This window comes from Aegilops tauschii, chromosome 7 (genome assembly GCF_002575655.3).
Source record: "Aegilops tauschii subsp. strangulata cultivar AL8/78 chromosome 7, Aet v6.0, whole genome shotgun sequence".
In the NCBI taxonomy this organism is placed as follows: Eukaryota; Viridiplantae; Streptophyta; class Magnoliopsida; order Poales; family Poaceae; genus Aegilops; species Aegilops tauschii.
The window spans coordinates 568577143-568595338 of NC_053041.3; the positions used below are offsets into that span (position 1 = coordinate 568577143).

The following is an 18196-nucleotide window of genomic DNA, read 5'->3' on the forward strand; positions in this document are numbered from 1 at the left end:
TACTCAGAGAGGCAAGGCGGCGGCGGCTCTCTGCTGATGGAATAAGGTTCTCCCCGCCTTGTCGCCGTTCCGATGGTGTTTCTAGCATCGTTGGAGGGCGCGTGGAGGTTTGTCTCCGGCGGATCTCACGGGATTCGGTCGGCGTTTGTCTTTGGTGGATCCCTGTGGATCTTGTCTTCGTTCGTCTATGTTTGTGTGTTTACAGATTGGATCCGTCTGATCTACGCTTCTCTCCATCGGCGGCGGATGTTGTTCTGGTGCGCTGGTCCTATGGGGCCTTAGCACGACGACTTCCCGACTATCTACTACAACAAGGTTTGCCGGGCTTCGATGAGGAAGGGGCGAAGACGGCGGCGCGCCTTCGGCCCGCTCCGGTGCAAGTAGTCGCCGGTAGGTAGTCTATGGACCTAGATGTATTTTTTACTTCTGGTGTTCTTTGTACTACCTTGGCAGTTGATGAATAGATCGGAAGTTATTCCCGCAAAAAAAAATATTCTTGAAAATGGAAAAAGTGTTCACATATTTACGAAAATGGGCCATTAGTTATAATAGAGACACCTTTAAAAAATTCATATAGTTGTTTTTGTTTAAAAAATTATAAATTTTAAAATGTAGTGTTTTCACAAAAAAATCTATAATTATTTAAATGAATTCAACATAGAAAACCAAAGAAAAGAGGTAAGCAAACTGAAAAACAAAAGAAAACAAAGACTAGTGTATTATTCTGGTCCATACGGTTGGGGCTATTTCTCGCTTATAGCAAGTCGGCATGTACACTCGGCTCAAGGTTATTTTTGCCTTTCATTGCAATGGGACGCCCATTTTTTCTCGTCGCTTTACTGGTTTAGTGTCGGTTTTCGGCTGCTTTTCTCTTGTTCTTCTTTTTCCATTTTCTTTTGTTTTTTCTTTCGGTTTTCTTTGTTTCTTCACTGGTTTCTTTTTTTGTCAGTTTTTTTTCATTTTTTCATTTTTTTTTCTGTTTTCACTGTTTTCTATTCTTTCGCATTTAGTTTGTTCTAATTTTCTTCGGTTTCTATGTTTTTGTTCCTTTTTATAAGTTTTATTTACCTTAGTTTTCACTTGTTTCTTTCTTTTTTCTCTTTTTATGTATTTTCCTTTTCTTTTTCTGGTTTTACTTCGGGTTTTCTACGCTTTGCTTTCTTAGTACATCTGATATATGTATCGTAATATTTTATGGAACATCACGTTGATCTATAATTTTTCTATCCGGTAAAAATGAAATTAATAATATATAAGGCATATGTATTGTAGACACCATCCGAAGCAATGGTTTATAAACTTCAAAAATATATAATAATCTACTTTTTAATCCATTTGTGAGAAAGTATGAAAAGATCCAGGAGAGTTGAATTTTGGACATCAACAATAAGAATTTTATGAATTGTACAGGCGAATTCGTATTAGCCAACAAATTGGCTACCATCTTTTCAATATAAATTATAAGGTTCCCATAGGATTGACCCTCGGTGAGGCCTCCTATTCCAAGGAGTTGATTCGGCAAGTTCCTCGTGATACCTGGGATTATACAATTTCTTCTTCATGGCACTTATGCCTGATCGTGAGACTGCCTGTTGCACCTCTGATGGTACCTCCATCTTTGTCTGATGTGCTTGATGGTCCTTTTTCTTCTTTCCCTTTTGTTTCTTTCTCGGGCTTCTTGGGGATTTTTTTAACACAAGTCTACATTTTTTGTATACATTAGGTACATTTTTTCATACATGATTAACGTTTTTCAAATTTATATTTTGATGCCTATTTTCTTGTTCATACACATTATTCATCTTAGGTATACATCTAAAACAATTTTTTAAATATAAATTTAACATATTTAAAAAACATGATTAACATTTTTTGTATATATCAAGAAAAAAATATACATGTTTAACATTTTTAAGTACATGATTTAAAAAAATTGATGTCTACTTTTTTCATGCACGTTGTACATTTGGCTTTCAGCTTATACATTTTTTGTATTCGTCAGGAATATTTTTTGTACATTTTAAAAATTCTGAAATACAACATTAACTTTTTTTATTTAAGTTTTGATGTCTACCTTTTTCATACACATTTAACATTTTTTGTACATATTTGAAACATTTTTCTGTGCATGTTTAACATTTTTCAGATGTGCGATTAATTTTTTCAAAATTTATGAAAATACGGTTTCTGTAATACATATTTGAATATTTATTAATATAATTAAAAGTGATAAAAATGAGAAAAACAAAAAAAGAAACGCGGAAAAAGAAAGAAAGAAACAAACGCTTAAGGCCCCGCGCGCTCGGCCGGCCCATTGGGACGGGTGCGGCAGGGAAGCGCTCGTACTGGCTCTCTATAAGCGCGCCATAGTCCTGCCCCTGCAGCCTGCTCACCGTGGGGAAAAGTGAACACTCCACTTACAACTTTGTTATTTTTGGCATGATCCATCTTGGGGTGGATTGAATTTTCTTTTCTGTTGGCATTTTTATTTATTTTAGTTATCTTTTATTTATCCATTATCCTTTCATAATTTGGTTATTTTCTTTCATTTTTGTTTTCTCTATGCATTTTTGTTTTATTTCTTTGTATTTTGTGCAAAAACACTCCATGTACAATCATTCTATAAACCAATGTCCTCAATGCCCTAGCAACTCGGCACGCCTGGCCTGGTTCAGTTCAGCAGTCTTCGCTAGCAACTCCTGACGGGCGACGTGGTGGAGCGCATTTCGATGGTTGCAAGATCGGATCTAGAGTGCTCCACCTTTGTTGACGACAATTTGTTTGGTGGTGGGGAGGAGCACTTGGGTAATGATCTGCCATTTTTAAGCGAAGAGATAGTATCATGGACTTCTGAATCAAGATTCAGTGGATTGCTTCAAAAGGTGGTCTTAGTCCACGCTCATTCTCCTGATACGGAATTTGTAGTGTCGCCATGGAGAAAAGAGGAGCTTGTTGAAGTGGCACGACTTTGGGCTAAATCCGTGGTGGGGCAGTGCTAAGGGTAGTGAAACTAGGAGCTTTGGGCTGGTTTTTGATATGTTTATGGCCCAAAAACTGAGTGGTACTCAGATATTACTTCATATAGGATGGGAGGAGGGGGAGCAGGTTGGCCCTCGAGAAGCTAGGTGGTCAATTCTTTTCTTATAATTTATTTTATTTTTTAGTTTTTTTTGCACGCGCTAATTTTTTTTAAATGCACATGGTATGTGACTGTGTGCATTTTTATGTTTTATCATCATGTCGTTGTAGAGGCTGAGTTTACTATTTTTTCTCAGCTTAATGCGTTAATAAAATTGTCATACTGAATCAGCTTATTAAATTGTCATACTATTTAATAAATGTGTTTTTTCAGCTTATTAAATTTTCATACTATGTAATAAATGTGTTTTTTTTCAGATACCACTTTAATAGAAATCTACTACCTTAAGGGTGCAATGTTACATGGTTATTCTTTTTGTGTTAATGCCTTTAAGATGATTCAACATCAAATTGAGAAGCACCCAAAGGTTTCGTTCAAAATCTCATTTGGTACTAGAGAAGAATGAAGAGATGAGTATTTAAGAAATGTTAATGCTTCTCTATTTACTTTTGCTGTCATAGTTTGCCAACATCTCCTTTATTATAGCATCCTGACCGGTCTCTTGCTAGACCATCCTATATATGCCTCACTATCCATCATAATCAAGACGACGAATCAATTGAGGTTTAGGGTTTGCCGGTTCCACTTCTCCAACATATTGAGCAAATTGCCCTGTTTGATATCTGGCCACTTCAGCAATTACCTAGCCATGAGAGGTATCAGGATGCAAAAAGGTGCAGGACTAGGCATTTAGCGAAGTTGAAATATGAGATGATGATATTTAGTTATGACTGTTTGATATTCTCCTGGATTACACGGAATATGACGCTTGTGGGTATTCACACGCAGAATGCAAATGCAGACTGGCTCAGGTAAAGAAAAAGCAGAGACAGTCACAACTTCAGAGTAAATGTACCTGCAAAGATCAGTATGACTGAAGCTAATATACCATGTTTTTGGGTAAATCCTCCAAAATGGCCTTCATATTTACGTCCCCTTCAGAGGTAGGTTGTTAGTTACACCTATGACTTTTAGTTAGCATAATCAGAAATGTGCTAAGCATGGATGCATTACTAGTTATGACCAGTTCACTGGAATAGTAACATGTGTGAATGTGTACGTGTGGTGTTTGTTAGTTCATTGTGCCATATGTATGTGTCAATGAGTATGTGTATGTGATAGGCATCCACTGATAGCAAGTGTATCGATAAATAAACTTGAGGTCGATGAACGTACACCCGAGCAAAATAACACAGCAGCCGGATCCATTTGATAATTTACTTGACAGTTGTCTCCATCATTAGTTTAGTGTCTGATTGACGACACAACATATTTTGAGAGATTTCTTCAGTCTGGTGCAACGTCGCCGTCCTCCACCGCTTTCATGCACGGAGCAGGGTCATGGTGGCGGTGTAGATCCCGCGTCAGCTAGCTATTCCATGCCAATGTAACGTTCATTGGTGTTCTTGATCCTTTAACAATCCACTGCTTATTGACCGTCGTTGATGTGTTCTGGCGCCGACCTTTGCTACAGGTTACGGTCGACGTCCCACACATTGTTGAGCCATGTCCATGAGTTGTACTTAGATTTACTTTTATTTTCCAGTGCTTCCAGCTATGAATCTCCTTCTTCCCTACGTAGCAATGCTAGCTAAAAAAAATAGCAGAATATTCTTATGATGTTTGAGAAGTACTTCCTCCGTCTCGAAATGTAAGATGTTTTTTGACACTATCATAGTGTAAAAAAGTCTTATATTGAACATATAAACCCACCCTCCTAGAGTACCCGTCATTCCAGCGCCCTCGTGGTTTCAAAATGATCGTGCACGCTCGATTCGCCTCGCTGGCTGTTGGCATCGTATTTTTCATCGCTGTGGTAAAAATCTGGGTGCTCGTTCTTCTGTAAGTTGAGTAATTGGGTTAGAGCGACTGACGAATGGGCCAGCCTTGCGCGCGGGCCAGCCTAGCAGCGACACGGTGTGTGCGTGCATGTGTCCGGGTGAAAGCATGGGCCATCGATCGATCGTGGGTTGGCAGGGACGTTCGTGGGTTGGCAGGGCGTTTTTTTACCGTCCTCGTTTGCACCCAGCAGCGGCGCCTCGGCTTCAGCCGCGGCGGGCCCATCTATCGGTCTCGTGGGTGCGCGGCTAGCGAGCGAGCGGGCGGCCTGGGCGAGCGGGCACGAGAGAAAAGAAAAGGGGAAGCGGCAGTGAGAGAAAAGAGCAAAAGCAGCCAGACCTAGCCCGCGCCCCTGCAAACCGCCTCCTCTCCTGTTGCCACCGCCGCCTTGTCCTCGTCCGCCTCCACTTCTACCACCGCCGCCGCCTCGGCCTCGGCCGGCCCGTGCTCTGCCGACGCTCGTCGGCCTCGATCCGGCCTCGGTAGAAGGAGCTCGCCCTCGAGACTCGGCAGGAGGAGCTTGCGCTCGAGTAGGACTCGACAGGAGGAGGGGAGTAGCAGCCTCGCCCCGTGCTCCGCCGGTGCCCGTCGGCCTCGACCCGTCCTCGGCAGGAGAGTGCTTGGGGGAGGAGAGGAAGGCGGCGCTCCAGGGTGCTGGGCAGAGAGAGATGGCGGCGGCGGCAGGAGCAGCTCGTCTCTCCTCTTCGTCTCATCTCATGGATGAGGGCGTTGGCTCGAGAAGCTCTAGGAGTGGAAGACGTCTTCCTTCAGAATTTTGTGGAGGTGCTCCTCTCTCTTTGCTTCTTCTATTTTCTCTGTACTTTGTTTGGGCAGTATTTACCCTGTCATGTTTTATGATGTGTTCATGAGCTAATTTGTTCTTATGGTGGTTACACCTTTATTTCTATCTCGCAGGATTTTGTTGCAACAACACTGTCCTGACTATTTGTGTTTTTTGGAATTTGTTAATGAGATTCTGGTTAAGCGCTTTGACTTGGCCAGTGATCTTGTCTCAAATTACAATTTTGGAATTTCTCAATGAAATTCTACAATCAGGTAAACCTTTTGTTTGGACTATTTGTCGATAGAATATTCGAGGCACTTGACTAGATGTTGTATACCAAGCAGTTCATCAGTTCTCTTGCTGGCCTGCAGTGTTCGCCATCATGTAATTTTAAGAACAAAATTCAGAGAAAACTTACTGCATGTTATGCGTGGGCCATTGAGGAGTTCTGATAGTCTTTACATTATAATGTTTTTGGTGCAGACCATCGATTTTACTAAGTCTTTGTTTGTTAATTTCCGCAAATTTCAGCATGAATATGCATTCATACTCGTTCTCAGTTATCCATATAGCCATTTTCTTACATGTGCAGTATGCAATCATGTTCTTTTCTTGAGATGCTTTTGGCCTGTTAGTCTTTCATTTGAAGGAGAATCACCAAGAGGAATTGAGACTATTATCAAAAATCCTCATTTTGTAGAAGGGTTAAGCAATTGGTCCAGACAAGATGTAATATCCGCAGGCATGAGTTAACTGCATATGGGAATGTAAATCACATAAATGGCAGCTACTTTGCGTCAGCAACTGGACAGGTTCACAGTTGGAATGGCATACAACAAGATATCACAGGCAGAGTGTAAAGAAAAGTTTCTTACGAGATTAGTTCTCCTGTTTGCAGATTTGGCAATGCTAATGATACTGAAGTTCATGCTACTTTGTGGGTATGAGAATATGGCTGTGAACAATATCTATGCATTTCAAAGTAAGTATGTTGATTTTATTATTTACACGCTTTCTTCGCAATGTTATCGTATATTCCATTACAAAATGTTACAGTATCTTCTAGGGCCATAGATATCACTGGTTTACTAAATTATAGGGGTCACATATATATCACAGGTTTATTAAATTTCAGGGTTACAGATGCCACAAGGCTTGCCTAACAAAGGTTCGCTGAAAAGGAATGGCTTGACAAAAAAAGGTGGTTCTTTCTTCCATTAACTGTTTCAATCCTCTCTTTTTTCATTTTCGTCCTTAAAGGAATGCTAATGCTTATGTTTTACTATCTATAAAATAAAAATATGCCAGCTGGCTTCTTAAGGGGGCTTGCTGTTGATTTTTTTTGTTGGATTAGATGGTTGCCAGTATACATAGCATCTTGAGTGTCTTGTTGATGTTCTGAATAAAGCAATTGACGAAATATGTGTAAACTATGTTTTGTTTAACAAAAAAAATCCTTATCCACTTCACTCTTGTTACCTTATATGACATACAGGGCTATCATTCGTCTGGGTTAAAGCAGTTGTTGTGATCAGGCAGAGAGAATTTGAGAGCATCAACAAAAATCCTTATCGGCTACACTTCATAAATGTTTTCTCAGTGGCTGTTTGATATAGATGTTTCATTCATTGCATTAGAACATATGATTCTGGGAGCAAATTATCTTCGCTGATCTGTTTTAGAGAGATGCCTGATTAGCTGCACAAGCATACATGGTTCTGTTAATAATTTGTTTGCCTTGATCATCTTGATATTCAGTTATGTTGGTATGGTCAGAAAACAAGCTTCAAAAGTATTTATGATGACCGTTTGCATGGTGGGTCTTGTCAGCAATATGCTTTGCATATTCATGATTCAACCATTTGTTGGATGTTTTAGTTTACATGTTTCTCCGGAAAATGTTTGTATGTCTATGTAGTCGTTTTGGAATGGGCTATGATTCTTTTTTAGTATTTTAGTTTACACCACTATATTGGTATAGTATAGGTTTGTACTGTTTCCTTGGGAATCTATAGATCCAGTCAAGCTGGGATAGGATACATTTGTTTTACTCGGTCATGGCGATGGCACTCGATACCGAGGACATGGCAACAGGTCAAGAGTCCATCTTTTTTATACATTTTTGCAGGCTTTCCTCTCGAAATGCAGAACTCTTTTTCGCTCCCCATCGATGACGGTCTTCTTGTATGAACATTTTCATCTATGCTCCCTATTTTCCTTGCTCCACTAAATAAAATTTTTAGTACCAAAATGGTGTTGATTAATCATTTTCTACACCTATATATGTGTGTTTCAGGGTGTTTACCTTTGCGGTTATCATTATGAGGCCTTGTATGGAGCAATACCTTATATTATAGTTCACCCAGAAGGGAACATAATGGTTGACAGGTAAATAGATTCAACCTATGAAGTCGCTCCTCGGCTACAAGGTTGTATATGTTTCTGATAGAAGTTCAGTTTAAGCACAAGTAATAGTATTGAACGATTTGCATAGCATGGTGACATAAAGGAAGTAAGTAATAGATCCCTCTAGCGTATATGTGTAGTTTACGGTTGGTCGTTAATTGATTTTTGGTCGGAACCTTGATGGGCACATCAGCCATGGTTCTTGCCTCTTATTTGGAGAGCATGAACAAATTGGAAAATCAGTAGTGATGGCAGAGAAAATACTAAGTTTGCTTCCATTCATATTATCAGCGGCTACATTCTCTTGGATAGTAATGTTGGTTTACATGTTGATATCTTTTTACTTTTCCCTTACTAAAATAATTACTTTACCTAGGAGGCTACATTCTGATATTATCACTACGTATTACACATGATTTTAGAGGAGGCTAAAACAACTTAGTAATAATCGTGCACATATACATCACTATCTGGAAATGATTTTATGGGACGAGCACCGGACTTATGTTTGACAATATATGCTGAAATGTTATGTGTTCTTTACCTTTAGATTTATCACTCTAGGTGAAGTGAATTTTGTTTGTAAGGAGCACGAGAGGCGAGGCCTGGCCGAAGTGGAGGATGTCCCATGGTGAGGGGAGGGGAGGGCAAGGCAGAGACATGCAACATCGAGGGTTGCAACCGTCAGCGGAAGACACCTTCTAAAATTCCCACTCACAACGGTTAGATGCTACTCTATTCCTCTCCATTGTCATTGACGCTATTACAATTACAGGTTTAAGCCTCTTTGTCCCTCTCCTATAATCTAGCAATATATCAGTTCTTAAATTGATTCAGTTCTTCAGCATACATAGCATTCAAATGCTTGATGTTTTAAGTTTTAACTCTTTGGGTGGCCTTGCTTGATATTCTCCTCATGTCTATAGATTGTTACAACGGAATAACTTGTCAGACTCTTTGCATGTTTATAAGCTTATCAGTTCATTTTTCAAGATTATATCAATGATGTCGCTTCCAGGTTGTTGATAATGCATTGGAACAGTAACCGCAAAGTTTGGTCTTTGTATTATTTCTCTATACATTTGATTTGGATTTGTCCTGATTTACGTAGAGAAGCCTCTGTCAATACTGAAGTGTTTTTTGTTCATTCTGTTGTTGGTCTCCAGACATTTGTATTTTGAGAATCATTCTGAAACCAGGGTTCAAAGCACTAAGAAAATATGATTCTATTTCTGAATCTTGTGCTAATGCTTCAAAGGGAGATGTAGAAACAGAATCATAACTGTTCACCCAATGTATCTTCTAGCAGACTAAAAGGTTTGGTTCCTACTCCATTCAATGTCTATGTGATTAGTAACGTGGTCCACATCTTTCACTCATAATTTTATTATTATTATTATTATGTTTTGCATAATAACATTGTAATGCCCAGTAAGGTACTGAGGTGTTATGTAACTGCAGTCCTGTAATGAATTTAAGTTTCAGTTCAAGTTGTTCACCAGGTTGTTATTCCTCATTCCTAATATTTTCTTTTCATAACTTGCATACTGAGGCAGAACAACAATAAGAACATTTGTTAGCTTTTTCATGTGCAGGTTCAGCAGAGGGCAATGCTCGAGATAGAGTTGGGCTTACAAGATATATATACGTACGTCGTCACTTCTGAATAAACAGAGATGAGCAGCAACAGAGATGTCTATCCGACTGCCATCCTTCCTTTACTTGGGTTTGTCATTTCTATCAGCGTCCGCTTCCTTCATTGGTTGTTGCTTGTTTGCACACTGCTGTAGATCAGAGATCATAATATATTTTCCGTTGATACAATTGAATACGCCACCCAGTTTGCTATTATAATTGTTCAAATCTCTCTCATAGCGATTCTAAAAAAATTATCATGCATATAAGTCTCAGTTTAAGTAGAATATAACCGTTGGTTTATTCAAATGCAGATTCTTTTGTAATTTTAGAGGTTATTCTACAGCTTCTACATGGAAGACGATACAAATAAGAGGGCATTCTACAGAAGATTGGACGATGATATGGAAGGCATTTGTAATTTGGGCAATGACGGCCCACCAAACACACCCACCATGAAGAGCTGCTTAGACGCCGAGGTCATCTTATGTTAATCACCCCGTATCTTAGTGGCTGTAAGTTGAATGGCCAGAGTTATCTATATGATGCATCACTTCCTATGTAGCTTGGTTTTTAAAAGCAATGTAAATTAGCTGTCATGGACCAATCTAATGTGCTTATGACACTATGTATGAACAATCATATCTAAGTTTCTATTTCCTAATGCTTCAAGAATTTTATGACTGGTGGTTTGAATACTTGGTTCACTCTCGGCCTTTGCGCCATTGGCGCAACTGGTCATCTAGTTTTATTTAAGGATGGAGAGAGTATTTATTTTGAGTCCATCAGTCCCATGTACGCCTATTTATATTTTATGTAGGCATCAACCAAGCATTACCCGAAAAGATCATCAGCAATCTGATACAAACTCACGCCACCATAGCACACGCACACACCCAATGCAGGATACATAGGATCTGAGTGGAGCAACACCACCCCATAGCACGAAAGCTACTAGGGTCCCCAACCGTAAAACGCCACCACAAAGAGACGAAAGCCGCATACCACCCGGTCCGGGGATCAGGGTTCCCAGGAGCAACATGACGGGCACTGAAAGACACAACGAGGCCTTCAAGAAGGGGACGAAACATTGTCGTCGCTGGTCTGCCCGAATACAGAACATGTTTTCACCTCGGCCACTACCACCATACATCACACCTGGCCACCATGCTGCCCACAAGGAGGCCATGGCCACCAGGCAGCACCTGAGCCACGGGCTCCGCCCACGCGTTCGTCGTCGCTGGTCTGCCCGAATACAGAACATGTTTTCACCTTGGCCACTGCCACCATACATCACACCTGGCCACAAGCTGCCCACAAGGAGGCCATGGCCACCAGGCAGCACCTGAGCCACGGGTTCCGCTCACGAGCACCGCGCTGCCCACCACAGCCGCCGCCCTAGCATCCAAGACTACACCACGACCCTCACCAAGGTCCACCGACACTGACCCCGGGAAAAAAACAAAACCTTTGAGAAAGTACCGGGCCCAACTGACTGAAGCAGGGCAGGGGAGGCCACCGGTGGCTGTCGGCAATGCCGCAACCACCATGCCATTTCTCAAACCGGGGTCGGGTCGCCGTCACCATCCCCGGCGACAACAGGACTCAGAGGCACCCCTGCCAATCCCTTAGAGTGCCCCTGCGACCATGGCCGGCCAAGGACAAGGAGCATTGAGCCACCATGCCCCACCCACCGGGCGCGCCTCCGATCGTAGAACTGAGTGAAGGAAATATGCCCTAGAGGCAATATAAAGTTATTATTTATTTCCTTATATCATGATAAATGTTTATTATTCATGCTAGAATTGTATTAACCGGAAACTTAGTACATGTGTGAATACATAGACAAACATAGTGTCACTAGTATGCCTCTACTTGACTAGCTCGTTAATTGAAGATGGTTGAGTTTCCTAGCCATAGACATGAGTTGTCATTTGATTAACGGGATCACATCATTAGGAGAATGATGTGATTGACTTGACCCATTCCGTTAGCTTAGCACTTGATCGTTTAGTATTATGCTATTGCTTTCTTCATGACTTATACATGTTCCTATGACTATGAGATTATGCAACTCCCGTTTACCGGAGGAACACTTTGTGTGCTACCAAACGTCACAACGTAACTGGGTGATTATAAAGGTGCTCTACAGGTGTCTTCGAAGGTACTTGTTGGGTTGGCGTATTTCGAGATTAGGATTTGTCACTCCGATTGTCAGAGAGGTATCTCTGGGCCCACTCAGTAATGCACATCACTATAAGCCTTGCAAGCATTGCAACTAATGAGTTAGTTGCGGGATGATGTATTACGGAACAAGTAAAGAGACTTACCGGTAACGAGATTGAACTAGGTATTGAGATACCGACAATCGAATCTCGGGCAAGTAACATACCGATGACAAAGGGAACAACGTATGTTGTTATGCGGTTTGACCGATAAAGATCTTCGTAGAATATGTGGGAGCCAATATGAGCATCCAGGTTCCACTATTGGTTATTGACCGGAGACGTGTCTCGGTCATGTCTACATAGTTCTCAAACCCGTAGGGTCCGCACGCTTAAAGTTCGATAGCGATTATATTATGAGTTTATGTGTTTTGATGTACCGAAGGTAGTTCGGAGTCCCGGATGTGATCACGGACATGACGAGGAGTCTCGAAATGGTCGAGACATGAAGATTGATATATTGGACGACTATATTCGGACACCGGAATGGTTCCGGGGATTATCGGATATATACCGGAGTACCGGGGGGGTTACCGGAACCTCCCCGGGGGGTTGTTGGGCCTCATGGGCCCAAGTGGTGGAAGAGGAGAGGCGGCCAGGAGGTGGCACGCGGCCCCCCTTGCCCCAATCCAAATTGGGAAAGGGAAGGGGGCAGTGGCCCCCCTTCTCCTTCCTTCTCTCCACCTCCTCCTTCCCCCTTCTCCTAGTTGGAATTGGAAAGGGGGCAAAACCTACTTGGAGTAGGATTGCCCCCCTTGGGCGTGCCTCCTCCCCTTGGCCGGCCCCTCCTCCTCCCCCCTCCCTTTATATACAGAGGAGGGGGCACCCCATATACACAACAATTGATCCCTTGGATCTCTTTGCCGTGTGCGGTGCCCCCCTCCACCATAATCCACCTCGGTCATATCGTAGCGGTGCTTAGGCGAAGCCCTGCGTCGGTAGAACATCATCATCGTCACCACGCCATCGTGCTGACGAAACTCTCCCTCAAAGCTCGGCTGGATCGGAGTTCGAGGGACGTCATCGAGTTGAACGTGTGCTGAACTCGGAGGTGCTGTGCGTTCGGTACTTGATCGGTCGGATCGTGAAGACGTACGACTACATCAACCGCGTTGTGCTAACGCTTCCGCTTTCGGTCTACGAGGGTACGTGGACACACTCTCCCCTCTCGTTGCTATGCATCACCATGATCTTGTGTGTGCGTAGGATTTTTTTTGAAATTACTACGTTCCCCAACAGTGGCATCCGAGCCTGGTTTTATGCGTAGATGTTATATGCACGAGTAGAACACAAGTGAGTTGTGGGCGATACAAGTCATACTGCTTACCAGCATCTCATACTTTGGTTTGGCGGTATTGTTGGATGAAGCGGCCCGGACCGACATTACGCGTACGCTTACGCGAGACTGGTTCTACCGACGTGCTTTGCACACAGGTGGCTGGCGGGTGTCAGTTTCTCCAACTTTAGTTGAACCGAGTGTGGCTGCGCCCGGTCCTTGAGAAGGTTAAAACAGCACTAACTTGATGAACTATCGTTGTGGTTTTGATGCGTAGGTAAGAACGGTTCTTGCTCAGCCCGTAGCAGCCACGTAAAACTTGCAACAACAAAGTAGAGGACGTCTAACTTGTTTTTGCAGGGCATGTTGTGATGTGATATGGTCAAGACGTGATGAGATATAAGTTGTTGTATGAGATGATCATGTTTTGTTGAAGTTATCGGCAACTGGCAAAAGCCTTATGGTTGTCTCTTTATTGCATAAGATGCAAGCGCCAAATAATTGCTTTACTTTATTGCTATGCGATAGCAATAGTTGCAAGAGCAATAGTTGGCGAGACGACCATATGACGACACATTGATATAGATCAAGATCATGGAGATCATGGTGTCATGCCGGTGACGATGGAGATCATGACGATGCTTTGGAGATGGAGATCAAAGGCACAAGATGATGATGGCCATATCATGTCACATATTATGATTGCATGTGATGTTTATCTTTTATACATCTTATTTTGCTTAGTTCGGCGGTAGCTTTAGAAGACGATCTCTCACTAAATTTCAAGGTATAAGTGTTCTCCCTGAGTATGCACCGTTGCCAAAGTTCGTCGTGCCCAGACACCACGTGATGATCGGGTGTGATAAGCTCTACGTCCATCTACAACGGGTGCAAGCCAGTTTTGCACACGCAGAATACTCAGGTTAAACTTGACGAGCCTAGCATATGCAGATATGGCCTCGGAGCACTGAGACCGAAAGGTCGAGCGTGAATCATATAGTAGATATGATCAACATAGTGATGTTCACCATTGAAAACTACTCAATTTCACGTGATGATCGGTTATGGTTTAGTTGATTTGGATCACGTGATCACTTAGGTGATTAGAGGGATATCTATCTATGTGGGAGTTCTTAAGTAATATGATTAATTGAACTTAAATTTATCATGAACTTAGTCCTGGTACTATTAGCATATCTATGTTGTAGATCAATAGCTCGCGTTTAGCTCCCCTGTTTTATTTTCATATGTTCCTAGAGAAAACTAAGTTGAAAGATGTTAGTAGCAATGATGCGGATTGGATCCATGATCTGAGGATTATCCTCATTGCTGCACAGAAGAATTATGTCCTTGATGCACCGCTATGTGACGGACCTATTGCAGGAGCATATGCAGACGTTACGAACGTTTGACAAAGCTCGGTATGATGACTACTTGATAGTTTAGTGCACCATGCTTAACGGCTTAGAATCGGGACTTCAAAGACGTTTTGAACGTCATGGACCATATGAGATGTTCCAGGAATTGAAGATTTCAAGAAAATACCCGAGTTGAGAGATATGAAGTCTCCAACAAGTTCTATAGCTAAAAGATGGAGGAAAATAGCTCAAGCAGTGAGAATGTGCTCAGATTGTCTGGGTACTACAATCGCTTGAATCAAGTGGGAGTTAATCTTCCAGATAAAATAGTGATTGACAGAATTCTCTAGTCACCATCACCAAGTTAGTAGAACTTCGTGATGAACTATAGTATGCAAGGGATGACGAAAACGATTCCCGAGCTTTTCATGATGATGAAATCGATGAAGGTAGAAATCAAGAAAGAGCATCAAGTGTTGATGATTAACAAGACCACTAGTTTCAAGAAAAGGGCAAAGGGAAAGATAGGGAACTTCATGTAGAATGACAAGCAAGTTGTCACTTCCGTGAAGAAGCCCAAAGCTAGACTAAAGCCTGAAACTGAGTGCTTCTACTGCAAAGGAAATGGTCACTGGAAGCGGAAATGCCCTGAATATTTGGTGGATAAGAAGGATGGCAAAGTGAACAAGGGTATATTTGATATACAGGTTATTGATGTGTACCTTACTAGTGTTTATAGTAGCCCCTGGGTATTTGATACTTGTTCGGTTGCTAAAAATTAGTAACTCGAAACAGGAGTTCAGAATAAACGGAGACTAGTTGAGGGTGAAGTGACGATGTGTGTTGGAAGTGGTTCCAAGATTGATATGATCATCATCGCACACTCCCTATACTTTTGGGATTAGTGTTAAACCTAAATAAATGTTGTTTGGCGTTTGCGTTGAGCATGAATATGATTTGATCATGTTTATTGCAATACGGTTATTCATTTAAAGTCAGAGAATAATTGTTGTTCTGTTTACATGAATAAAACCTTCGATGGTCATACACCCAATGAAAATAGTTTGTTGGATCTCGATCGTAGTGATACACATATTCATAATATTGAAGCCAAAAGATGCAAAGTTAATAATGATAGTGCAACTTATTTATGGCACTGCCGTTTAGGTCATATTCGTGTAAAGCGCATGAAGAAAATCCATGCTGATGGGATTTTGGAATCACTTGATTATAAATCAGTTGATGCTTGCGAACCATGCCTCATGGGCAAGATGACTAAGACTCCGTTCTCCGGAATAATGGAGCGAGCAACAGACTTGTCGGAAATAATACATATTGATGTATGCAGTCCGATGACTATTTAGGTTCGCGGCGGGTATCGTTATTTTCTGACCTTCATAGATGATTTGAGCAGATATGGGTATATTTACTTGATGAAACATAAGTCTGAAACGTTTGAAAAGTTCAAAGAATTTCAGAGTGAAGTGGAAAATCATCGCAACTAGAAAATAAAGTTTCTACGATCTGATCGCAGAGACGAATGTTTGAGTTATGAGTTTGGTCTTCAATTAAAACAATGTGAAATAGGTTCACAAAATCATGCCACCTGGAACACCATAGCATAATGGTGTGTCCGAATGTCATAACCGTACTTTATTAGATATGGTGCAATCTATGATGTCTCTTACCGATTTACCACTATCGTTTTGGGGTTATGCATTAGAGACAGCTGCATTCACGTTAAGTAGGGCACCATCTAAATCCGTTGAGACGACACCATATGAACTGTGGTTTGGCAAGAAACCAAAGTTGTCGTTTCTTAAAGTTTGGGGTTGCGATGCTTATGTGAAAAAGTTTCATCCTGATAAGCTCAAACCCAAATCGGAGAAATGTGTCTTCATAGGATACCCAAAGGAGACTGTTGGGTACACCTTCTATCACAGATCCGAAGGCAAGACATTCGTTGCTAAGAATGGATCCTTTCTAGAGAAGGAGTTTCTCTCGAAAGAAGTGAGTGGGAGGAAAGTAGAACTTGATGAGGTAACTGTACCTGCTCCCTTATTGGAAAGTAGTTCATCACAGAAATCTGTTCTTGTGACTCCTACACCAATTAGTGAGGAAGCTAATGATGATGATCATGAAACTTTAGATCAAGTTACTATCGAACCTCGTAGGTTAACCAGAGTAAGATCCGCACCAGAGTGGTACGGTAATCCTGTTCTGGAGGTCATGTTACTTGACCATGACGAACATACGAACTATGAGGAAGCGACGATGAGCCCAGATTCCGCAAAATGGCTTGAGGCCATGAAATCTGAGATGGGATCCATGTATGAGAACAAAGCATGGACTTTGATTGACTTGCCCAATGATCGGTGAGCCATTGAGATTAAATGGATTTCCAAGAGGAAGACGGACGCTGATAGTAGTGTTACTATCTACAAAGCTAGAATTGTCGCAAAAGGTTTTCGACAAGTTCAAGGTGTTGACTACGATGAGAGTTTCTCACTCGTATCTATGCTTAAGTCAGTCCGAATCATGTTAGCAATTGCCGCATTTTATGAAATCTGGAAAATGGATAAACAAAATTGCATTCCTTAATGGATTTATTAAAGAAGAGTTGTATATGATGCAATCAGAAGGTTTTGTCAATCTAAAGTTGCTAACAAAATATGCAAGCTCCAGCGATCTATCTATGGACTGGTGCAAGCATCTCGGAGTTGGAATATACGCTTTGATAAGTTGATCAAAGCATATAGTTTTATACAGACTTGCGGTGAAGCCTGTATTTACAAGAAAGTGAGTGGGAGCACTACAGCATTTCTGATAAGTATATGTGAATGACATATTGTTGATCGGAAATAATGTAGAATTATTCTACAAAGCATAAATGAGTGTTTGTAAGGAGTTTTTCAAAAAATACCTCGGTGAAGCTGCTTACATATTGAGCATCAAGATCTATAGAGATAGATCAAGACGCTTGATAAAGTTTTTTCAATGAGTACATACCTTGACAAGATTTTGAAGTAGTTCAAAATGGAACAGTCAAAGAAAGAGTTCTTGCCTGTGTTACAAGGTGTGAAATTGAGTAAGACTCAAAGCCTGACCACGGTAGAAGATAGAAAGAGAATGAAAGCCATTCCCTATGCCTCAGCCATAGGTTCTATAAAGTATGCCATGCTGTGTACAAGATCTATTGTATACCCTACACTGATTTTGGCAAGGGAGTACTATAGTGATCTAGGAGTAGATCACTGGACAGCGGTCAAAATTATCCTTAGAGGAATAAGGATATGTTTCTCGATTATGGAGGTGACAAAAGGTTCGTCGTAAAGGATTACGTTGATGCAAGTTTTGACACTGATTCAGATGACTCTAAATCTCAATCTGGATGCATATTGAAAGTGGGAGCAATTAGCTAGAGTAGCTCCGTGCAGAGCATTGTTGACATAGAAATTTGCAAAATACATACGGATCTGAATGTGGCAGACCCGTTGACTAAACTTCTCTCACAAGCAAAACATGATCACACCT

The 18196-nt window shown here is 41.4% G+C and overlaps 1 protein-coding gene across 6 annotated transcripts; it reads left to right on the forward strand.

The window, feature by feature from the left end:
- The first annotated feature begins 5303 nt into the window (after positions 1–5303).
- Positions 5304–10467, forward strand: LOC141027791 (uncharacterized). Of its 6 annotated transcripts, XR_012189704.1 has the most exons (11): positions 5304–5761; positions 5894–6034; positions 6463–6574; positions 6661–6744; positions 6898–7946; positions 8059–8150; positions 8719–8890; positions 9335–9485; positions 9630–9670; positions 9764–9894; positions 10118–10467. XR_012189704.1 is itself a non-coding variant. In XM_073505207.1 (10 exons), exons 1-5 carry the CDS (start codon positions 5647–5649, stop codon positions 8085–8087), a joined length of 435 nt encoding a protein of 144 aa, XP_073361308.1. In that variant the 5' UTR covers positions 5321–5646; the 3' UTR covers positions 8088–8150; positions 8756–8890; positions 9335–9485; positions 9601–9670; positions 9764–9894; positions 10118–10392. The 6 variants fall into 6 exon arrangements, 5 of the variants coding, with proteins under 5 accessions (XP_073361308.1, XP_073361304.1, XP_073361305.1 ...); XM_073505207.1 differs by lacking the exon at positions 6463–6574 and having other exon boundaries at positions 5321–5761; positions 6898–6963; positions 8756–8890; positions 9601–9670; positions 10118–10392; XM_073505203.1 differs by lacking the exons at positions 6463–6574; positions 9630–9670 and having other exon boundaries at positions 5390–5761; positions 6898–6963; positions 8756–8890; positions 10118–10392.
- Positions 10468–18196: the final 7729 nt, after the last annotated feature.

What these genes read in the sequence shown, in the direction of transcription:
- LOC141027791 (XM_073505207.1), top strand. Translation starts at nt 5,647, where the DNA reads ATGGCGGCGGCGGCAGGAGCAGCTCGTCTCTCCTCTTCGTCTCATCTC. An exon ending in TCCTTCAGAATTTTGTGGAG is followed by an intron (nt 5,762 to 5,893) that starts GTGCTCCTCTCT and finishes TCTATCTCGCAG; the next exon opens with GATTTTGTTGCAACAACACT. An exon ending in CAATGAAATTCTACAATCAG is followed by an intron (nt 6,035 to 6,660) that starts GTAAACCTTTTG and finishes TCCTGTTTGCAG; the next exon opens with ATTTGGCAATGCTAATGATA.